We start from the raw sequence: 24613 nt of genomic DNA, 5'->3' as shown, positions 1-24613 counted from the left end.
CATTGTTTCAGGAAGCAGTTCACCATATAGTCTATATTACTTGTTACTCACTTTCCTGTTTATTATCATGGGTTGGATGCTGGTGGTTTAGAAAAAAAAAAAAGTGGAACTTACATAAAACATGTGGGCCAGATCCTCAAGGGATATAAATTGTTGTACCATTTACAGGCTCTGGAGGACAGGCTGTACCAAATCAAAGTGTCAAAGTGTCCTTTGTTTTCTATTAAGATCCCACAGCACAGACTAGAAAAAAGATTTATTTCTTCTGTAGCACTTTGACCTTGATTAACCTCATTTGTAGTGTCTCTTTCAGTGAAAGAGCTAATTCCTACACTGACTTCAAAATATTGCTAGATGTAGTATATGGCTGCTCATGTATCATTTGCTTCTCTCAAGCCATTTTCTGTCAGCAGAGAGGCAAGCTAGGTGTATGCTCTGGGTGATTCCCATACCATCATTAGCAGAAAATTAAGCCAAACTGCTGTAAAAGGTGAGCTGTCAGGAAGACACTGATTAAATACTTACCACCACAGTCAGCACACATTGCATAATGTCTTGTTTACAGGATTTCAATTTGTTTTCAAATTGGTGGCCAGTGCCATGGGCTCAACTGAACCTTCACTCAGGCCTTGAGAAGTATGCTCAGATAAGCTTCGCCCTTTTTCATCTCAAGATAATTTTATTTCAGGATCATATAGTACAATACAGGAAAACAACAATTCTTAATCTGTAGCTTGAGGTTGCTCTTGCACTACTAAGCTGTTCTCACCAAAATCTTTCACAGGTTCTTGCAGAGGTGCTGCAGACACAGCAATCCATTGTGGTCACACTGAGGTGTAGCTATCTGTCATGCAAAGAGTGGAAAAGTGTGAATGTTTAGAAATGATGGGATCTGAGTTACCTCAATAAAACTTTGTCTGCATGAGAGACCTTGGAGCAACAACTGAGGCAGTAATAACAACACTGTACTGAATATTTCCCCTCCAACACTGGCAAGCTTCATCTTCAACATTCCTGTGAGAAATACATCCACATGTTGTGGATGGTAATTTTGAAGCACTGAGATATTATCACTAATAACCAACTTTATTAATCCTTTCCAGAATGGAGCAGCACACACTGGGACACAGAGATGATGCAGTCTTTGTCCAGAGGGACCCACCAGCAGGACATCAAAGGCAACTGTGACAAATGACACCACAGTATGCAAATGATTAGTGGGTTCCATGGCTTTATTTTGTATTTGGCCTTCCTCTCTCCTGCCTCCCCTAACCTTGGGCTTCCCTTGTTCAGCTTTCCCCCTTCACCCTGCTGCTTTCCCTTCTCCTTCCCATTCCTCCCTTTCTGCTGACACTGGTCCTAAGAGCCAGTATTGAGACAAGTCAAAAGTGCTCAATACAGCCAAAAGCCTGAAAGATTTCCACCCTGGGAAACAAGAAACCTTTGAACCCTTCAGGACACTGGATGGTCCTTTATGAGCACTTTTCACTCTGTTTAAGCCTGTTCCTGTTGGTGAGGAGTCTGATGAAACAATCCTAATAAGCAAAGAAGTTTTCCAATATTGCCTCTAGACATGACACTGGAAACAGGATGGTTAATGGTCAAATCCTGCCTCCAGTGATGTGGGCAGATGCTTAGTGACTGCAGATATTGTATTTTGCTTCAACATGCTTCCTTCATCTTTTCACAGTTACCCACACACAAAACTCTCCTTTTCTGTTGACCAGTGCTTCTGAAGACAGCCAGAATTTTATCACTTATCCAGATCAGGTGCACCAAACTCAGCAGTTGGTGTTTCACACTTTGAATCCTTTCAAAAGTTGTCTACCTATCACATGAACATGAAGGTTCATCTGACCCCAGGCTGGCTATGCTGGAAATCTACTACAGTTTTATTATTAAAAACTGTAAGCAAGACATTTCCAGAGAGCTGTGAAAGACTATTTACAAGGGCATGTAGTCACATGACAAGGGGGGAATGGCTTCAAACTGAAAGAGGGCAGGTTTAGATTAGATATTTGAAAAAATCCTTTACTGTGAGGTTGTTGAGGCATTGGAACAGGTTGCCCAGAGAAGCTGTGGATACCCCACCCCTGAAAGTGCTCAAGGCTGGAGTGGATGGGGCTCTGAATAACCTGGTCTAGTGGAAGGTGTCCCTGCCCATGACAGGGGGATTGGAATGAGATGGGCTTAAGATCCCTTCCAACCCAGGCTGGCCTGTGATTCTATGATTTAATGAGAGCTGGGCCACAAAACACTGACTGCACCTGTGGGAAATCTGCCCTTTGTTGCAACTTTTAATTTCAACAAATTTCAGAGTTTTGCAAATTTCCAGTTCACATAATTTGTAACCTTGACAGTTAAGTGAAAAACACTTCTAGTACCAGATTTTTGCTAGCCCCAGAGCTATATATGATCCAGGTATTTTGACCTGGTCTTACAGAGGCTGTGAAAGCTTTTTTGTTTCTCAATAAATGAAAACTTTTATGCACTGATGACTGTTCCATCTAAAGGCATACTACATAGCAGCAAACAGAAGTAACTTTACAAAGAAACTTTTGCATATGGCTTGAAAAAAAATCCATCAAGAATTGACAATGACAGATGATCTCCCCAGTGACATTCAGGAATAATGCAGTTTCACATTTATGTCAGGAAAAACAAACAATGGAAATATTTAAATAATCATTAAAAATGAGATGCCTGGCACAAGGCAGGTTCCAACCCTGTTCTGAATCTTCTGGAATCTTTTCTGGATATTATCTGAGGCCTTCTTATTTGCATTGCTCATGAAAAAGAACTGTAATGGAAGTTCACCCAAACAAAAGGTTCTCTCAAGGGAAATCTCGTCAAAGGACATTTTTCTTGTCTTCATGTTTGACATTCAGGAGTAGTGATGAGAAAAGGCAGGCACAGGAGTCTTTCAGAAATCCACCAGAGAGCAGTGGCAGCATTTCATAGGGATGTGAACCGGTCATCATCTGCTGCAAAGACTCCATTAATGTGGCCTGCTTTTAAATCCAGTGCTTCACAAGGAATCCCATTTTCTAGTGTCACTTCAACTTTCTCTTCTAAATTTTCTCTCTCTGTTGACTCTTTATTCTTTCTAAAAACAAGATAGAAAAGATCATCTTATTCAGTTGACCTGTAGCAGTCCACCATGATCCCACAGAAAGAAAACTGCATATTTAGTTAGAAGTTTGTCATAGGTTACGCTCCTAAAGGCACAACCCAGTGTACTTCCTTGCTGTAGTAAATACACCAGATGGGTGTATCTAAATGCAGTAGCTGGGAGACCCACAGATTGGAAGCCCTAGTTTAGCAGTTTGAGCTCAGAACTGGAGACCAGAAAACCTTAAGTAGATATGTTGTAAGTACGTTTTAAATATTATTTCACCTTCTTATTCTGCAACATGACTTGAAGGTGCAAAAGAAAAGCTGGAGCAAAACAAAATTTGAAAAAATCTCTAAATCTGTTTGGGTTTTTTTACATCAGAAAGGTCTACACTAAGCATGTAATCTGACCCTGCAATGTATGTCATAGATCACACCCCATGATCTGTACAAAATAAAACATATTTTTTAGAAACAGATCAGTCTTAGATTAACTATAGCCTCCAAATGTGGAGACATCCATGACATCCATGATTACCTTCCTCAGAATATTCATGATTACTTTCTTAGGTAATCTCAATGCTGCAAATCTGCATTTTTTTTCTTCAAATTTCATTAGTAGCCACCTTCCTACCCAGTATTTTATACTTTTGTTTTCTAGATCAAACAATTGCATGGCTTTCACTTTTCCAGACTCCAGCTGTCCCAAAAACATAACAGTGGTTGAATAAAATTCTTTACATTAAAAAAAACCCTAAAAAATATTATCTAAAATACAATCAATTAGAAGATATAATAAACAAATATCAGGTCATGATGTTCCTTTAATTCCAGATTTATTCTGACCTTGGGAACAATTAGTTCATAGTTGAAAAACCTGCTGTACTTTATGGCCTGCAGCATCAGCGGTTTCAGAGGACAAGAAACTCAAAGGTCAGGTGCACTGCTTCTTCCTATCTCACAACATGCACTGTAACAATCTGACTCAGGACAACTGTAAAAATCTGACTCAGAGTAACTGTTAATTACAGAGATATTAACAATAATAAAATTTTATAGGCCTTTGGGAGATTCTTCACATTACAGACTTGTTAAAATAAACTTGGGGTGTAGTAGCGGAAACCTCTGACCTCTGGCTGCTCTCACACTGATAAAAAGGAGTGTTCCATAACACAAAACTGTGAGGGCAGAACATAAAAGTTACTAAGAAGGAGGTTTAAAAGAAATGAGAGGAGTAGAAGATATGTGAAACTCATTACCAGAGGAATTCAGAGAAGCTAAAAATTTCCATGAATCCAAGGGTGACTCAACGCCTTAAGTTAAGGGAAGTTAAGGGAAGAGCAAGTTAAAGGAAGAGAAAACATACAAGAAGACCAAATCCAGCTCAGGGAGGCCCACACCCACAAATTAATTCCTGGTAGAACTCATACAGGGAAAGACTGTGTGCTGACTCTGTTTTCACTCTTCCCAAGGCAATTTTTATGGCCCCTGCTGCAGATAAAATTTTGGGGGATAAGGGGAGACTTTGGGCTAGTTCAGGAGAGACTGCAGAGGATGATCCTGCCCTGGGCATGTGGCAAATCTATTGCTGTAGGGGGAGGTGTCCTATTGCTGCAAGGATAGGAGAACAAACACAAGGCTGGGAGACAGTGTGTCTGACCCAGCAGAATTCACTGTAGGCACTGAATTCAGCACATCTCTCACTTCAATAAATGATGCATGAGTCTAACTCAATACTGAAACTCTTCCGTAAGCCAACTCCCCTTCCCTGACACCCTGAGCATGGACAGTCTGGAGCACGTGCTTTTGGTCTTATCTGAACTGAGGTATTTACATGGCATTTTAAAGGCCTTTAAAGACAAAATGCCAGATTTATGAGAAGATGACACCATCCCAGGGGTCAGATTTCCAACACAGCTTACTAAGCAACAGGGATCTCATTACGTAAGCTCTGGACAGATCTCTAAGAAAACTAATTATTGAACATGCTGAAGCCTTTGAAAACCTGGTCACTTACTTCACTGTCTGACAAAGAGATCAGTGCTTTTGAAATCCTTTTCTCAGACATTTTTCTTTTTCCAAGAAGCCAAATAAGCCAGACCATCCCTTTTACCTTTCCAGTCCTTGCAACAGTAAATAGAAGAAATATATGCTTGGATTACCCTCTCTCTTAGTTCCTTGCCCCTGCCTGCAGATGTTATTGATGTGAAAGGAGGGTTACAGTTCAGCCACAGATGAGCCTGCTCTGAGGAAAGGTTTTATGTAATGGTAGAGTAGGGAAACAGAGGGAGAAGTGGAAAAAGCATAGCAACTAAAAGGACAAGAGCATGAGACAGAGAGGTGCAGAGGCAGACAGCAACTAGCCATATTAATGGCAGTGTGATGATAAGAACATGCAGTTTACACCATATTGAGGGGACTTGCTCAAGCTCAGCTGAGTTATTTTGAAAATACAGGGGGAAATCCTGTCTTTCAGCATGATATGAAGCACAAGTGATTATTTTAGCTAGAAAAATCCCAGCTATTTATCCTAGTTTATTTTATTACACTTATGTGAAATGTTCAAAGACTCCCTTAAATTTAGCCACTATAAAGAAACACAGAGCCATGATACCACAGAGAGCAGGTATGGATTTCAGGTAGCAACATCACTCAGTTTTACAGAAGAGGTTGCCTATGTTTAGGGCATGAAATAATTCAGTCCATACAACATGGTTGTGATAGGACTTTCACTATCCACAGATTCCAAATACCTTCCCAGACTCTTTCCCCAACAGCATCTTTCATTTATTGTTTGCTGAGTTTTGTGAGGTTTTTTAGAAAACAGAAAGAGGTTTTGGAAATTCATGTAACTCCTCTGATTGAAAAATATAACTGAAGGGATTCTGACTACACTACTAATGGTTCTCTATGAGAAGCACTTAACCTTCCCAAGTGCTGTTCTTCTGAGGTCTTTTAACATTCTTCAAAGTAATAAAAAGGCAGGAAGAAGAAGTCTCTGCAACATACCACTTTTTATATATTAATTCCTTTTTCTGATATATTTGGGGATACAATCCATTATACAATCAATAATTTTGATATTATCTGGTTATCAGCAGGAATCTACTGGTTTTCAGTTCTTCTGTTGTTCCTGTATGATCTATTGCCGAAGTCATAATTTTGTGTAAACCTAAACTCTGTGGCAGCCAAAAGCATGGTAGAAGCTGAACTTCTATGGCAGAATCTCAACTCAGCTGAGAAATTTCTATTCCTTATGCTCAACTCAGAGCCAGCAGAGGTGTCAGGATCAAAACTCCACCTGCTCTCTGTGTTGCTCCCACATGCTCACACTAGGGAAGGATGAATACCCTTCTCTTCTTCACCAATGCCACCAGGGCAGAAATGGAGAGGAAAAAAGAGTATCTCTCTCTTACCCCACCAGTAAAACTCCTAAGCTCATGGGGAGATCTGCCCAGGAACCTGTGAAAGGCTGCGTATTTTGAGCTCATCAGGACACGAATGATAAATGAAACCCTGCTCTGTTCTGGTGAGCAGGCCCCCTTCAGCCATACATTAATCATTACTGTGTGCTCTACTGAGTCTTCTCCAGCTGCAGCAGCACAGTTTTTTTAGCCCTACCAGCTTTTGACAGTACTGCCCTGGAAGGGACACAGTCACTGCCAGCCTTCCCCCTCCTGGTAGCCATGTGGGTGGTCTGTGAAAGGAGACTCACCCCTGGCACAATGAACATTCACAAGAATGACATCAATTGTCTTTTTAAAGCTCATCTCTAGTTAGGTGGCCTCCAGGATCATAGTCTTACACTCTCCATTTCCTCATTACATCATAAAATTACTAAGGCCTTACAGTTAAAAATTTTAAGTCTTTTCCTCAGAAAAGGAGAGATGGGTTATCTTTGCCTAGCTATGGAAGGTTGTACAGCATTATCTGTCTGAGGCTGCTCTGAAACACAAATGACCTAACTAATCAGTATTCCATTAAAACAGAAGAAAGGCTAGGCTGCTTACTTCTTGTGTTTCTGAATCCCTGAAACAATGAGGAAAACAATCCCAGCCACAATGAGACAAAGAACAACACCAAATACTATAAGCCAGACAGGTGTAGAGGGTTCCACAGGAGGTGATAAGGTTGAGGTTATCTTCAGGAACTGCAATGTTTTGTCACTCAGTAGGAAGGCATTGTTAATTCTGTTCCGGTTCATCCTTCAAGAAAAAGAAAAAAACAAAAAAAACCATCACAACTCTTTATAAAGGTATTTTACAAGTTAAAAAGATAGTAGAAAATAAAAGGATTTTTCATGAATATGCTGCAAATTAGGCAGGGCTGAAGTCATCCAGCATGATGAAGAAAAGGATGTTGTCCACCTTTAGGGGATCAGCCTCTTCTCTCAGGCAACAGGACAAGAGGACATAGCCTCAAACTGTACCAGGAGAGGTTCAGGTTGGACAACAGAAGAATTTTCTTCACTGCAAGGGTGGTTAAGCATTGGAAAAGGCTGCCCAGGGAGTTGTGGAGTCATCATCCCTGGGGGTGTTCAAGACACAACTGCTCATGGCACTTAATGCCATGGTCTGCTTGACACAGTAGTGGTTTGGTCAAAGGTTGAACTTGATGACCTTGGAGGTCTTGTCCAACCTAAATAATTCTGTGATTCTGTGATTTCTGTGATTCTATGATGTTGGCAAGATTACACAGACCTTGACTATAAAAGAGACCTCAGTAATCCACAGACCCCCCCACACAGAACATTTTGAGCACCAGACTTTTGTATGCATTTATCTGAAAAACTGGGAAATACAGATGGGACCTGAAGTACAATATTATTATTTATTTCTGGTTTGAACCATGTCCTGAAGACATAGCAGGTTGTAAGCTGTAAGGCTGGCTCTGTTGCCTTGCTCATGCAGCAATCAAGTTTAGCACAGGAGTGGCAGATCTACCCTTCAATGCTTGCAGGATTTACTTACAGCTGCCCCCTAGTCCCTCAAACTGAACCATCCTGCATGTTATGGGCTGGTACATCTGCACCTGCTGCTGCAGATTTTCTTAGATCCATGAGGCATAGGATACAACCTGGTCTGGAAGAATCCCCCTATGCCAACATGTCCTTCTTCCCTGCAAGATGCAGCTAAAGGGATTTGGACTTTTTACTTTTTTTTTCCATTTCCATATGAGAAACTGTAAGTCTGAGAAATATGCTTTTTCACAGAAGTAGTACAACTGCTATCCTTTAGTGGATATCTTCACCCATTTTCAATGCCTGTAAGTGTTTCACTGCCTGTAAGATATTTCTGGATCTAAATCTATGCAGATTTAAGAGTCTTTAGAAGTATCTTTCATTAGCTTTTTCAAAATGTTAAAAATTTTTAAGCAAATGGATTACATATATAGATCTTGAGAGATTCTTTTTGATAGCAGTTGTATGAATTATGCAGCTCTTTCTTGTATACAATTAAATTCATTTACCACAAAGCAATTATTTCCTAAGAAAAAATGTATGGGAAATACGGGTAAGATTTAACAAATTTCTCTTCTTGGAAATGATGATGTTTGGCTGTCCCTTAAACAGGAAGTTCTTAGCCTTAATGGAAAGCCAGCATTCCTGGACAGGACTGAAAGCCATGGCATGTTTTAAGACTCATAATTCCGTAAGCTGTCTGCCATTTGGAAAAGATTTCCTTACTGATATGAAAGGATCATTGTGAACAGCTGAAATAAGCATTGTTTACCCTCATCTAGTGCCTTGAGTTTCAGAATTATGTGCTGAAACACATGCAGGCAACTACAAGTGCATTTCATGTTTGTATATGCATAACTATATCTCGTGTATATTTATGCAAAATCTTAAATATCATACAGAGCTCTGACATGGTTTCCCTTCCTCTTTATTCTTACTTTGTAAGAATCTCATACAACAAAATTGTAGTCCATGACTAGTGCTATGTGCTACCCTAGCATGAAGAATTATAATAAAGGTTTTGTATGGAAGCCTGCAACCAGAAGCAATTAAACAAAAAAAAAAAAAATTAGTTTTATAGACCATTTTATTTCTTGTTTTTAAATTAGGTAGGAATTAAAACTTTTCATAAATAGCATATTCTTTATCAGGTGACAGACAACAGTTAAAAACCAAACAATAACACCATCCAATTTCTGTGCCAAACAGGGCACATAAAAGACTTAAATAAATCAGCTTATGCTACTGAATGTATCAAAGAATAACAGAAATGCAAAACCCCCGCATTCCAGCACTCTTACAGAGAGCTTCAGTGAATAAATAATCTGCTTCCTCCACTAATGCTATGAAGCTATTGTTTGGTGTCTCTGTAGGAAATAGTTTAATCTGCTCATAAGCTTAAATTAATCTTTCCAAAAGAACGCATACTCATTCATCAGGAATTAGGCATTACACCTCCATTGTGATAACACGAATTTTCAAGACAGAACAGAATGCCTGAAAACAAAGAGATCCATTTTCCACTCCATGCTTGAGAAATATATGTGTGTTATGCTGCTTGAGGGACTCATCCCTATAAACCCCTGGTGAAGGTTTTTTTGGACCATTGAAGTCAGATTATCCCATTTTTTTCTTTTTCCCTTGTCAGCTCCAAATTCTTCCTTTTACTTGCTCCAGAATGTGATAGTAGAAGGCAAAGTGATTTGTAGTGCACTGTACTTTGTACAAGCAATGCCCAACTGAGATATTGACTGGCATTCTAGAAGGAGCTGGTATGAAAAGAATGTGAGCACAAGATTGCTTAAACCAAGCTGGGACACAGCCAGCTCTGCTCATGAGGAGTTCACACGAGCTCTTCTCACGTGAAAGCTGACTTCTAAATTAAGTCAGATGAATTGTTAGTGAGAAGCACTGAAAGGGAGCCTATGGGCATTGGCCCAGGTGTAGATGTGCACGTACCATGCAGTAAAAGCTAAATTCCATTAATCCCACCCAGAAAGTGTGTCCTTCCATCACCTGTCTCACTGGGAAATGTGATGAGAGCTGGATGAGAGCAGTGTGCCACACACTGGACAGCACATCACAGGTGGGGCTCTGGAAAGGGATTAGATTTCTTCAGAGTCTCCAGCATCAACAGAGACTCTTTCCAAAGTTATAATCCCAAGGCTCACGTTGTTTGCATTCTGTGGGACTGTTAAACATCCTCTAATCTCACATTCATTAAAGAGTACTGTGCCCTCAGTGTTTTAGCAACTTGGATTAGTTCATCCTTAAAGAGGCAGAGTGCTCATTCATAAAAGGCCCAGAGAGAGAGAAAACATCCTCAGAAGACAAGGAAGAAAACATTGCAAGAGCAGTGACTGTACCTGATGGCTGCCTCTACCTCACTTCCAGGAACAGTTGTCACATTTTTGGAAGAATCTGTGACCACAAACCAAAAGGACACCCGGTCTGTCACATTGCAGAGCAGCACATTGGAAATTCTGCAGACAGTTAAAACAAAAATCATCATTAAAGAAGCGTGGAATTATTGAAATGTTCTAGATTTTCTTAAAATATTGCTCTCAATTAAGGGGGAAAATTTCTTATTTTTAAAAAAGCTAACAGTTAATACTCAAGAAAGAAATACCACTCACACATCTCCCATTTCCAATATGATTTTAAAGAAATCAAGCTTATGAAGACCAAATCAGTCTTCAAACAAATTTCTAAATCTATTACAGACTTTCGTGGTTTTAGACATACATTTAGCATAATCAAATGAAAAAATACATATTTGAATAACAATCATCATTGGCTATGACAAAGGCCATATAATGGAGGAAGTGCATTGGTGAACTAAGAATTCAGGTTTTGACAGCCAATACCACAGGAACCAGTCATTGAGAATTGCCTACATGATTGTTAACTGAGTGCAGTTCTTCTACAAGATACATTTGTTGGAGGGAAGATCAGTGCAATTGATGTTATAGTTTTTGATATCTTTGTTCACAGTCAGGCACAGAGTGCATGGAACAAGTTTAATTTAGTCATTATAGTGGCACCAGGCACCGGCCTCTTCCTTTTAGCTTATGCTGTATCAAATATTTATATTATCTATTTTAAAGGAAGATTCTTCAGTTTCATGTGAAGTTAAATGTGGAGGGGCACAGGCAGGCAGCTTCTCATGGCTTACTAAGAAAATAGTCTGCAAAGTGCCTTTTAAACGCAATTTTTTTTTTTTTTCAGATTTCTCCTGGTAAATGGTGGAAACATCAGAAAACCCTTCTGGAATGACACAATCACGAATATTTAAGCAGAGGAAGTGAAAGCCGACCCGTTCCAGGACCGGGACAGGGCCCGGGCGCGCCCCGCGCTCTGCTCGGCAGCGCCGTCTGCCGGCCGCGGCAGCACCGCCCCGGGCCCGCGGGAACTGGGGGCGCTGGGGGCACTGGGAGGGCTGGGGGGACTGGGGGCACTGGGGGCACTGGGGGGATTGGGGGGACTGGGGGCACTGGGAGGGCTGGGGGGACTGGGGGCACTGGGGGGGCTGGGGGCGCTGGGAGCACTGGGAGCACTGGGGGGGCTGGGGGCACTGGGAGGGCTGGGGGCACTGGGAGCACTGGGAGCACTGGGGGCACTGGGGGCACTGGGGGACTGCGGGCAGTGGGGGGACTGGGGGTGAGAGGGACGGGAGGGTGAGAGAATGCCCATGCCTGGGCATTTGCCATCCAGCCAGGGATCTGCTTGTAAGGCAGATCACAGTGCCTCATTATGGATATTTTGTAGAAATTTTTTACTTCCCGATGAAAACTTTTTTTGAGTGATGTTTTGTGTGCCCCAGGTAGTGCAATAGATCATTTTACAGAGGTCAGTCTGTCCGTCTATCTATCTATCTATCTATCTATCTATCTATCTATCTATCCATCTCATGAATCATAGAAGTGCTTTGGCTGAAAAGGACCTTAGAGATTTATTCCAACCCTCATGCCACGGGCAGTGAGCCTTCCACTAGACCAAGCTGCTCAGAGCTCCATCCTGCCTGGCTTTGCATAATGCCATGGAAGGGGCATCCACAGCTTCTCTGGGCAACCTGTGCCAGTGAGTCACCACCAGTAAAGAATTTCTCACTAATATTTATTCTAAACCTACTCTTTCATTTTGAAGACATTCCCATTTGTCCTGCCATATGCCCTTGTCAAAAGTCTTTTTCCATCCTTCTTGTAGGCTCCCTTCAGGTATTAGAAGGTGCTACAAGGTCATTCCAGAACTCTCTCTTTTCCAGGCTAAGCAAACTGAATTGTCTCATCTTTTCCTGGAAGGAGAGGTGCTCCAGTCCTCTAACCTGAGAATCACAGAATATTCTGAGTTGGAAGAGACCCACCAGGATCATTAAGTTCAACTCTTATGGGAGTGATTCACACAGGGATTATTGGCATTATTAGCACCATGCTCCAACCAACTGAGGGGGAGCATGCCCATGATTTCATTTTGGCTCTTTGGAGCTTGCTCCAACAGTTCCATATCCTTCCTGTGCTGGGGACCCCAGAGCTGGAGGCAGCACTCCAGCTGGGGTCTCACCAGAGCAGAGCAGAACAGAACAGAGGGGCAGAATCCCCTCTCTTGCCCTGCTGGCCACACTGCTTTGGATGCAGCCCAGGATGCAGTTGGCTTTCTGGGCTATAGGCATCCATTCCAGAGACATATGAAATAAAATGGAAAGCAGTGATTTTGCAGAGCCAAAATGACCACTTTTACCTCTCTAGAACAGTATCAATTTTACAGAGAATTTTTATGGATAAAAGAGGAAAGCCATCCTCTGGAATTTGAAAAGATGTTCACATCAGTTGCTGGCAACAGTCAGAAGATGAAAGCAGATTTATTCTTTGCAAAACAAAAAGAAAGCACAAAATTTACAGGAGAGGGGAAAAATGCCTACTTTTGGCTGGTGGCTGACAAACTCTTGCTGACTTCACAGAATATTTAAAATTGTAACTGCAGAGGAAGTTTTCTATCTCAGTGTTTATAACAGTAGGACCCAAAACTTCATGTTGCCAAAGCTCCTAAAGCTGCAGTTTCTGTGGTGCAATCAAAAACTGGGCCAGGTGGAAAATCTGAGTTGGTGTTGCCCTACAGATGTTCTTCAAATGGGGTAAGAAAGATTGATCCCCAAAGAGAAAAATAAAGGCAGCCAAGGACTGGCAGAACACCCAGACTGTCATACCCTCATTCAAGGACTCTTCAAGCCAGGGTCTCCCCTAAATTGCCACATTTTTTTAGCATGAGACAAGGCATTCAGTCACCACAGGGGTAGTAGCATCTCTCTGTAGAACAATCAGCACTGAAAAAAGGGGCAGCAAGGACTGCACTAGGATATGTAAATTTGGCTTCTTTTCTTTTCCCTGTTCTCTCTAAAATCCCTCTCAATTACAAGCATCCAAACTCTGGTTTCACCATCACCACTTTTTCATCAGGGGAATACAAATGCCATAAACCCTTCCAGGCCCCAAAGAGAATAATCCCACTCATGAGAAGTTCAAAGGGAATGAGGAAACACCAAAACAGACTGGTTCAAGAAGCACCCATGTGGCAATTTCTGTTCAGTGGTGCCCTTTTTTTTCTTCCATGCCATTTGCTTGCAGGTTTGATTCACAACACAGATGCCATCACACTGTATAGATCTGAGAAACCTGGCTGCTCCAGGCACTAATGAAGTGTATTTGTAAATATATATATGTGGACATTTTTTCCTTTCCTTAGCAGTTGATAGACTTTTCACATGGGATTATAGGAGACTGTTATCATCAAAATGACAAAATCCTGGTTTGGCCTTATGGCACCATGGCAAAAGTCCAAAATTGCATTTCCTTTAATGCACCAGTGAGTAGAGTGCAGGAAACCCTGGCAATTCCTTGGCCTGAAACACCATCATTGCTCCTTATGGAGATTTAAATGATTGCTTAGGGGTAAGAAAGAGCTGTCAGAGAGTCAAAGGGAGCTGAGTGCCCACAATGGCTGTTAGCTCATGGAATAACCACAGTCCCCAAGCCCCAGGTGCCTATCTCCAGCTCTCCCAAAAGCATCATGCCTCTTCCAACACAGGGCTCTGCAGCTGCAGCTGCAAAGAAACATTCTTTTCCTCCCAGCAGCCATGGGATTACTTTGATTTAACAGCTTTACTCCAGACTCTTTATTTTGTTGTTCTAAATGGTCACAATATTTTAGAATCAAAAAATAGCCTGTCTTAGGAAGATGGAAAATGTTGATGATTTTTTTTTTTCTGATCGCTTCTGATCGCTTTTTTTATCTATAAATGGGAGAAAGATGTACCAAAAGTAGATTCTGTTATTTGAATGAAAACAAATGTGTTGACATTCTTTCTGCTCTAAAGATTAACTAGTCTCAGGCCCAGAAGAGATGCATATTATTTCAAATGAGTCACAGATTAGAGAAACCAGGGTTACTAACACAGGCTACAACAATAATTTTTTAACACTGAGAGATCAAAGGTTGCCTTATGTAGTTCATGACCATATGAATTGAGAACCAATTGAAAGGCCATATATAAAGCGGGAAATAATGGGGTAATAATTCTCCATTGAAAAAGAAATATCTATTTGTAACTATTAATAGTTACTGAGTAATGTGACTGATTGTACCTTTCTTGTGTTTTGTGCAAACTTGAAAATTTGACAAGCCTTTCAAACATTAAACACTGCTCCATGATTTATTAAATTTCAGTTTGGAAATTAACTTTAGAGAGCTCGAGATGTAACGTGCAATCCTCCCCATTCTGTGCTGGGTCATTCAGTGGTTACACAAGGGCAGGAACAGCACCAGCTGCTGTTTGCAGCAGCACATCGAAATGCTTGTCACCACAGCCTGGCTTTTATTCACCTTCAGAAACCTAACAAGAGGTGACTTCAAATATCAAAAATTATGGGGCAGACTGCAACAATGGCTATCCTAATCCACCAGACAAATTATTCTGGGGCTTGATACAGTTTTCTGAAGTTAATGGCATTTGTGTCTCATGTGGAAGTTAGTTGTGGCTGTGAGTTACTTCAAGGCTGTGAGTATGTTAGAAATTAATGAGATTTTAAAGCAGAGGTTTGTCACATCCTGGCTATGATCACATGCATAATTTATACCCTGGCAGAACCAGTATTTAGTTACATAAAATAATAGTGATCTTTTTCATAGGTTTTATTTTGAAAAAAACTTCAATTAACCAGATGCAAAATTTCCTTAAGTTTAGATGCTACCAGAATGCAATCACAGGCAATTTGTTTGTCCTTATATGACAGAATAATGGGTCATTGGTCTTTTACATCTCCTGAAGAAAATCTGTTGACATTTTCCTGCAAAAGCTCATGTAGTGAAATGCAATTTATTTGCCAGCAGTGCAATGTAATTTATTTGCTACAAGCTCCTGCTTGTGCCTCTCTCTTCACCACAGTGAAGTGTCCTCACCAGCTCTGCCAAGGGGCTGTTCCTGTGCACAGCATCTGCTGCTCCCTCTGGGATGCAGGCTGCTCCCATACCTCCATGCCTGCTGCAGAGGGGATGGAGCAGGACTGCCTTCCTTCCTTCCAGCTGCCAGCCACTCCTTTCCTTTGTGGGGAAAGGAGTGTGTTATTTCCAGGACATCTAACAGGATGGAGGCTCTCACAGCCTTCCTGCTCCATGTAACAGGCAGATTATTTGAGGTGTACTGGGAGGTTCATCCAACCTCTCCACCACTAAACAGGGATTCTGAGGTCCCTTGGGATTTGAGAGAGATCTGTGCATAGGAGACTCTTCAGCCTGTTGCCTAGGAAGTTGTGTCAGATCTCAGAGCTGCACAGCTCCCCTTCAGGTGGCATGCTGTCTATAATGACCCCAAAGGTTTCTCTAAGTCCTACATGAGTTATCAGTTGGACTGATATTCTCCAAAATACACCCCATGAGGGGTGTACCCAAGTTATACCCCATGAGAAAGTCAGATACCATCCTAAAAAGAGGCAAAGAGCCCCACAGCAGGCTGATTCCAAATATTATACTGACTTCTGTGACCAACTTAGTAGCAGGGAATTATTGATGTATGCCACACCACCTCCAAACTGGAGTAACACTGGCATCATCATATTTGTCCCTAGGAAAAACTCTCTAGATAGGAAACTGAATTAATGAGTATAAATTCTATGATTGCCCGGAGTGGGTACAGATAACTGCCATTAAAACTTCTGGACTTATGGAACTTCCTTCCATACTGGCTTGATTTTTTTCCCATTCCTGCAGCAACCTTACTTTAATCTGCAGAAGACCACAGTGTTTGAAGAGAAAAAAGATCACTTGCTTCTGACACAGATTTTTGCTCTGTGAAAGCAGCATGACTTTGAAGGAAGAGAATAATTTTTAAAAAGGACCCAGGACTAAAATAAGTATACAAAAGTGAATCTTTATGGAGCAGGTGCTGAATGAAAACTCTGCTGCCTTGAAAACCTGAGAAAAGCCATACATAATCATCTGTAATTAGCCTGTATCTTGAACTAATTTTTTTAAGTGCCATTTTAATTGGGTTGAGTAGCACACTTGGCTGTTTTTGTTAAGCTTGATGTAACAGCTCTTTTGCTCAAAGGAGACCACCTCTGAGGAATAAAAATGAAACAGCAGGAATCAAACACTCCTGTCACATGGAGGGGGAAATCCTCTTTTATTTAAGAGAAAGGCAGCAGCCACAATAATCTTCATGAAACTAAAGTTAACTAATCTTTTCGAATGTGGAATATGCTTCACCTGATGCAATGACAGCCTGAAGCAGTTTTATTTTTAAGTAAATTGAAAACCTTATCCTTGTTAGCCTACCAGAACTGTCAATCTTTCATTTCAGATTGAAAAACAATAAAAAAAATAATAGGCCTATGGAAATGCACTTACAAGGTTTTTCTTTTAAGAAAGATAAGAACATCCTGAAAATACAGCTTGCTAAGTGCTCTGTCTAATCTGGTATCTAATTTCATAGAGCAGCAAGGATCAGAAGCCAGCAAAGAACATTCAATACCTCAGGGTAGATTTAATCCCAAAACCAATTAAAGGCTGATTTCTATCTGCACTCCAACATCTGAGACTTGGTGATGGTAGGTAACTCAGCTGCTGTGATACCAGGGATAGGAATGCAGAGCACAGCACTGGCACAGCTATCCACCTCCCAGAGCTCTGAGTCAGCTCATCTTCAGCACAATGCTGAAGCTGAGCTCTAAGGAAGGATGCACCAGAGCTGCTCCCTCAGAGATCTGGGCTGCCTTTTCCGACCTCCCAGGGTGTCCCTTCACCTCCTCCCAGTATGGTCTCCAGAAGGTGCCAAATCTTCCTGCTGCATTCTGCTGAAAGTGAACTGGCACCACCCCACTGAGATCCACAGGGACACTGGTTCAAAGATTGAACATTGTTGCAATGGAGACAGTGTGATGTTGAATATGTAACTGGGTGTCAGAAGTACAGTGGAACAGCCTGCTTTTAGAATCTCTATCTAATGATTTCTCCAGCTCAGTACAGCAGAGGACAGGTCACTACATGCAGCATTGTTAATATGTATGAGGCAAATCCAAGCAGATGCTTACTGAGTTGTGCTCTTGCTGGAATATCTCCTCATTGCAAAAGCCACCATTGCTTTGAAGAGGTACTCTTCATTAGCATCCCAGGCATACTGTAAAGGGAGATGAAAAATAATTAGTTTCAGCACCAGTGCTGGCAGTACACAGAGGGAAAAGAGTTGCTGAACTTGAAATGCTGTATTGATCAAGAAAATGAATAAATTCTCTGGTTGTGCTAAGAAAATGAATGCCCATTATTTAGTGAGGACAAAGGACTTTTTCTAATGGAAAAAAAAAAAGTGTAATAGAAGCTGTAATATAAATAATATAAACTGCAAAGAATGTTTCCAAAAATTGAATTAACTGAATATTTCTGAATGCTGACCAAACTGGAGATGTAAAGTTTATTATACCAAAGACTAGACATATTATTAGAATTCTCCCCACACAACTGCACTCATAGCCTTGCCTCTTTTGCTAGAGAACTCAGTTAAAGTAGAAAGTTTAAATTCACCCTCTAAGACTATTTGGCTCTGGCCAAAAATAATAATAAAAAAACATTGTTTAAGGTAGTCTCTGGGAGTTGGACATTAGGACACCAGGAAATAAACTGAGATTGCAGCCTTATTGCTGCACACTGTCCTGATTACAAAACGACTCAAATATATTAAAAAATTATTATACTGCATGTGAGATAAAAGAGAGAAAATAGCATCCTTACTACGTCAAAAAGAAGAAGAATGTAGGCTCCAAAAACTGTTCTCTGTTGTCTTGATGAAAAATCATGCTTTCATAATTTAAGTTTTCTGGGACAGCTTCACTGGGTTCCCCTGGGCTTTCACTCACATATGCAATTCTAATGACCTGTAAGAACTGCATCTATTACATTCTCATAACAGGAGCCATGACTGAGGCATACTGATTGAATTTCTTCCCCTTTCAGCAGATTACAAAGATTATTAGTTTCTTGGAATTATGTTAAGGGAGGTTAGAAACAGCTTTCTTCAGTCAGTCAGAACACAAATCTAATCTTTAAGTTTCAGCATTAAAAAAATCTGCTCTGTAATCATCCAAACCAGAAACCCAGTGGTGTGGACACTTAGCTCTGTCCTCAACTTGGACCTACTTTTTATGGTCCTTTATAACACATTCAAAAAACAGCAATGTACACCAAAAAGCAGTAGATAGCATTGAAAATTCCAAATCTTAATTCTGGTTTTTAATTTCTGATTTTGGGTGCACAGAGATGCAACCTCTCCATAAAAAAAAAAAAAAAAAAAAAAAAAAGAGAATCCAACTTTCCAACTTTCAGGTATCTGCAGCCTTCATCTTGTACTGACATCCTGGGAAACTGAACAGGGATGGATGGAGTAATTTAAAGGGCAGAAAATTATCTTATTTATCATCCCTAGATGAATATTGAGTGAAATTGGCTCTCTGAGATGAGATAGGACAAGGACAACAAAGCTGAGGCAGCAGACAACTTGAGCAGCACCAAAGTGCAGCTGCACTGCTGAGAACCTGGGCTCTGACTCATCACTCTTGCCTTGTGAATGAAGGGGATTGTGATCATACTGTGATAATGCTTGCCAACCTGGGAACTAAAATTGAAAAAAGAACCCAGAGAGAAACTCCTTGGAAAAAAAGTTATAAAAGTATGTGTTTTGATCCCACTGCACTGATGAAAATGTGACAGTAATGAGAGCAACTAATACTGAAAGAAAGAGATTGTGTAGTAAAGGAATTAATACAGATTGGAGCCATAGAACTCTTTATCATCATTTTAAAGATATCTGTATTTAAACCATGAAGCACAATTTGCATTACTAAAAGGGAAGATCTGTTTTTTCTCTGTGTGGCACTATTGACTGAATCCCCACATGCCATCTGCAGTCTTTGAGAACAGGTCCAAAAGGACAGAAAAGACGTCATTTGTTAGCCAGTGAATTAAACCAGCTGTAGAGATAATTTAATCAGTTGTCTTGAAAATAGATAATGATGAAGCACATTCCATTTCATGCTCACATGGACACAAATACAATGCAGCACTACCAAGTGCATGCACTCGGTATGTTTATGTTTAGTGCAATGCATATATCCATGCACAATTTGTCACAGCTCTCATAAATAATGCAGCAGCCTAGCACTTCTTTAAGCCAGAGTAACAAAAAGGGTATCTCAAATCAGGGAAGATAATATATAGTGAGGAATTCCAGGCCCAGTTGAAAGAGTAGGCACTTCAAGAGTAGGAAAAGAGACAGAATAAACAGAAAATTGTGAGAAAGAAGGGGAGGAGACTGGCAGAAAAAGCTCAGCAGAAATCAAGGGTCTGCCTGAGTCAGAAGATATTGCAGACAACCTTCTGGGCAGAAGGGCAAGAAGACCTGAGAAAATGGAGACTAAACAGGAAGTAGAGGAGATGGACATGGCTGTGGGCTCCAGGTGAACAAGAACCTCTCTACATGACTGCATACAGGAATATACAAGGGGGAGGTAACATAATGAGGAGGAAAAGTAAGGCCAGAACAACTTTGAGCTAACAAACTGTATGAACTCAAGACAGGTGGGCATGAATTTCCAGGAAACTGTTTCTAATCAGCAGCTTTCTCTGATCAGAGGTGCAAAGAAACCTTGAATGATTTGGATTGGAAGGGACTCTGAAGATCATCTAGCTCCAATCCCCCTGCCACAGGCAGGGACACCTTCCACTACACCGGATTCATTCTATGATGGGGCTTTCTCAGCTTCATCTTTATCCTCCAAATGCAAAGGCCTGGAGCACAGCTGATAACTGAGGATGTCCCTGTGCACTGCAGATATTGATGCACACTTTCTGCTGCTCTAGAGGAAACATTAAATATGATTTGCAACCGTATTTAAATATCATTTGGAACCACATGCTGTAAACGTAACTGTTATCAATGAAACACTACATGATGGTATCAGAACTGTTAAATTTACCATCTTCATTGTGCTACAAAGGGACCAACCCAAAAACATTGTTTCAGTTGTACTTGCATCTTTTATAAGTTAAGGAGGAGCAGAATTGGACACAGCTAACTGTGAAAGGCAGTCTTAAATGCCTCTTTACTGAATGAAGATGATGAGATAATGCATGAAAGATGATGAGATAATGCATGAAAGATGATGAGTGTAGGTTGCTGATGGGGTGAAATGCTTTAATAGTGCTGTAAAAGACCAAATTTAGGATATGAGAATATAATATTACAAGATTGCACTGAGCAACCTGGACTGATTTCAGTGTTGACCCAGCTTTGAGCAGGAAAGGACTAGAGACCATCCAAGATCTCTTACCTCCTGAATGGTTCTGTGCTTAACTTTACAGCCATTCAAACTGCAGAGTGGCTACAGACACACACTTCTGGATCCCATCTGGTGGCAAAATACAAGGTGTATGTCAGCCTTCCTCCTCTTCATCCTCTACCCTGGAAGCAGCCTGAATACAAGAACCAGAAGGGAAGTGCACTGTCTACTTCATCTGGCTGCATTCCCTGAGGAGCCAACTCTTTGACTCTTATGGTGAAAATGAGTGGTGACACCAAGTTAGAGAGACTTGTCAGTGCCCATCACTTCCTCTCACTCTCTAGTTGCCTCTGTCCCTTTTGAATTTTCTCTCTACCCCTCTTCTGGTTCCATGAACAGAAAGCAACTAGTGACTAGCAGCTATTCCAGAAGCCACTCATAAAGTCAAAACCATCCTCAGAGAGCCTCATAAATCACCTTCCATTTAGGCCTACAGGCCCTGTGTTTCCTCCCACAGATCAGCAAACAACACCTCTGTCAAGTACACCCATTATTTGCAAATAAAATGATAACAGCTGAATACCTATTGCATCAGAGCTGGTCTTTCCAGCTCCATTGTGATAAGAACTAAATAAATACACCAAATGGAACTCCCTGCCTCAGAGTACAGCTTACCTGGTGAACAAATCAAAAAATGGTGTCCTGTTTTCATCAGTCTCACACACAGGGGATGGAATGCACTACACCATGAGAAAACCTGCACCAACCTATTTCCTATGACCCTGAATGTACACTGGAATTATCCTGCCACTCCTAGAGAAAAATTCCCACAGCATCTTGGCTTTCCATTATCATGGAGCTTCAAGTGACCTGGAAATGAACCAAGCTGACCATGTCCTGCTGTGACACAATGATAGTATTACACTTCTCTTTGCTAAAATAAACAACACAAAGAAGTAAAGTGCCCCAAATTCTTTAATGAAATGAATTTCAGTTTCATAGTAGTTTCAGTTTTCAATTTCAGTCATTCACAGAGAATGACTGTGAAAAGGAACTACTACCACCTGTGTATTTAATAAATGGTTTATTATTTGTGGATGATTTTCTATGGCAACATCCCACTTTCAGCAAGCTGTTGTTCTAAAATACTGTTCTTGACTGCCCCATTCTTTGAGCTTTCACACACTTTGTTCTATGACATAAACAACTACAAAAAACCAATAGACTCCTCAGTTATGGCTTTTTTTCCCAGCAACACAAAGTGCCTTCAAGGGTAATGATTTGTCTCATACCCCTTTTGAGCAAAAAAACAAAAAAAAATTATAAATGATCAAACAACCTCCCCTTATTTTGCTACAGCTGGAAGAGGAAAAGGCACTAAAAAAGGGCATTACCAGGAACTGCAATTTTTTTTTTCTTTGCTACTACATTGAACCAAGATTAAATAAAAATACTAGCACTTATCATCAAGAAGAGCTTTAATAACGATTTTGACATATTTTCAGCCATAGTATTACTCTATTTTTAATTCTTAAAAAAAACCCCTAGGCTCGCACTACTGTTTAATTAAAGTCTCCCACCCAAGAGAATTGACTTCACTATGAATTTCAAGACATTTACTTTAGCAGGTATCTTAAATATTTCTTTGTATTTTGTCTGGGTTATAAAATTACCAGTGAAATTTCAGTCCCTGCTAATGTTAGTTTAAATTACCTGATCTTTCAGGGTAATTTTAGAACAGCTTCTCCAGTCACAGGGAGTTTCTCATATCACCAGTCTTTTAAAACATGTAACCTACTGCTTTTTGTTTCCCAGGGCTCATAACATGATCAGACTTACAGTGGACATGACTGCCCAGCATGTTTCATACCTCATTTTCTCCTGAGCCCTGTTAACATGCTGCAGATTTGTTCCAAGTATTCAAAACTACTACAAAGTACTGGGCTCTGACATATTAAATATGCTTTAGATCAGGAGGGACCACTCAGTCATCTAATGTCCCAATCTCTTACATAGCTCTCATTGCTCACACCAGTATTTCTACATTAAGCCCAAAGATCTGAATTAAGCCACAGCATTTCATGAGACAAGCCTGTGCACCACAGGCAGAGAAGAAAGGCCATGATCTGCAGCCCTCCATTAGCAGGGAATTGATGAGACATGCTTGAATGATCTCTACAGTTAATGCTTGTCTGAGAGCCTGATATAAAGTCCCATTTCATAAAGACCTAAAAATCTTTTCCTGCTTCTCTTCCTAGACATGCAGACTTTACAATCAGTACTCCCAAGCAGAAGTGCTTTTCCCAAAATGCAGACTTACATTTATGCAGCACTTCTCATGTATAAAGTGTAACATCCCTGCTTTTCCAGGGGAAAAAAAAATCTTTGACCAGAAAATTATCTTTATGAACAAACAAGCTTTATATTTCTCCTAAAGGAAGACATTTCAAGAAGTGGGCTAGTCAAATGTCAAGAAATGGAGGCCTGGATCATGACATGAGCAAACTATTACAATTAACATTGCAGAATAAATTGCTTGCATTGCATTCACAAATTTTACAGTATACATTACTTCTATTTTGGCAGATATTGAGTTAGGAAGAATATGTGAAGATATTTTACTTACTGCATTATCTCCCAAAGCTGTCTTGATACTAATCCGTACTTTGAAAGCATTCTGTGCAGCTGACAAAAGAGAAAAAAGCAAACATATTGGTAGTCACTAAAAATAGGATTTTAAATCATTTACTTCCCTGATTATTTCACAAATGTCAGTTTCTAAATGTGTCTTAAGAAACCACATGTTTAGAAGAACAGAAGTTACCTGCATGAAAATAAATCCAACACGGTCTCAATGAGGTTACAATGACCTCTTGAAGTGCAACCAACTTCCATACTTAATTTGCAAACTCATAAAAAAAAGAAGTGAATACTCAGCATTTCAATCTTCAAACTGAAGACCACCAGTTAAAATAAAAATCTTAGAAGCTGGCAGCTTTGTAGTCTAAACTGATAGCTACTTTACCTAAAGCAAGATGGGAATCAGCTCCAAATCTTACCTGGTTTGCAGAGCTCAGCATGAGCAATGGCAACTACAGAAAGTATAAGCAGCAAAGCCCGTAACATCCCGTCAGCATGGAAACGTTGAGGCAAAAAGAAGTGAGTCTCTCCTGTAAAGCACTCTTAAACTTTGTGTGACCCAGGATTAAAGCATCAGGAGCACAAGTGAGCAACCAAGTAAAAGGTTTAATAATTAACCCCCGTTATTTTAGCTAAAAACAGGCACTAGAAACAACTGTCGTCTGTTAGTTATTTACTACCTTTCTCTGTAGTAAAAAAAAATTAAAAAAAAAAACAAAACCAAATAACTGCATCAAGTATTTAATTTTCCTTATTCCTTTTTAGAAAAATATAACATTTTACAGAGTGTTCCAGGCCAATCTTTTTTTCTCACAGGCGTAGTGTCAGACACACAAAGTGTCTGTGGCATGTCACACCAGAGCATCTGGCAACTGCTCCCCACAGCAGGTGAATCTGAAACTTGGCTGCCACTAGATCCCAAAGGAAGCTGCCACCTTTCTTCCAGGGGAAACTGTCTAGCCCCACTGAGGGTCCTTGAGGACAAAGGAAGACTGGGCATCCTTTTCACCTCACCAAAAGAAATGTGTGATGAATATAGAATACCTGGACCCAAAACCAGGGCTCAGGCATTGCCCCTCAC

At 40.5% G+C, this 24613-nt stretch overlaps 1 protein-coding gene across 1 annotated transcript; it reads right to left on the bottom strand.

The window, feature by feature from the left end:
- Positions 1 to 458: 458 nt before the first annotated feature.
- Positions 459 to 24613, bottom strand: CLTRN (collectrin, amino acid transport regulator). The gene is made up of 6 exons (XM_054628318.2): positions 23952 to 24613; positions 23519 to 23577; positions 17656 to 17741; positions 10441 to 10557; positions 7125 to 7319; positions 459 to 3106 (listed from the first exon to the last, which is right to left on the bottom strand). Exons 1-6 carry the CDS (start codon positions 24016 to 24018, stop codon positions 2956 to 2958), a joined length of 675 nt encoding a protein of 224 aa, XP_054484293.2. The 5' UTR covers positions 24019 to 24613; the 3' UTR covers positions 459 to 2955.

Source organism: Agelaius phoeniceus, chromosome 2 (genome assembly GCF_051311805.1).
Source record: "Agelaius phoeniceus isolate bAgePho1 chromosome 2, bAgePho1.hap1, whole genome shotgun sequence".
Taxonomy (NCBI): domain Eukaryota; kingdom Metazoa; phylum Chordata; class Aves; order Passeriformes; family Icteridae; genus Agelaius; species Agelaius phoeniceus.
The sequence above is the reverse complement of the archived record's forward strand: the minus strand, read 5'-3'. Positions and strand labels throughout refer to the sequence as shown.

Bases quoted from the DNA above. Each gene is read 5' to 3' on its own strand.
- CLTRN (XM_054628318.2), bottom strand. From the start codon at position 24,018: ATGTTACGGGCTTTGCTGCTTATACTTTCTGTAGTTGCCATTGCTCAT. The intron at 23,578-23,951 runs GTAAGATTTGGA...CTCTTTTGTCAG, and splicing joins TGCTGAGCTCTGCAAACCAG to CTGCACAGAATGCTTTCAAA. The intron at 10,558-17,655 runs GTAAGCATCTGC...AACTGTCTGCAG, and splicing joins TCCAGCAAGAGCACAACTCA to AATTTCCAATGTGCTGCTCT.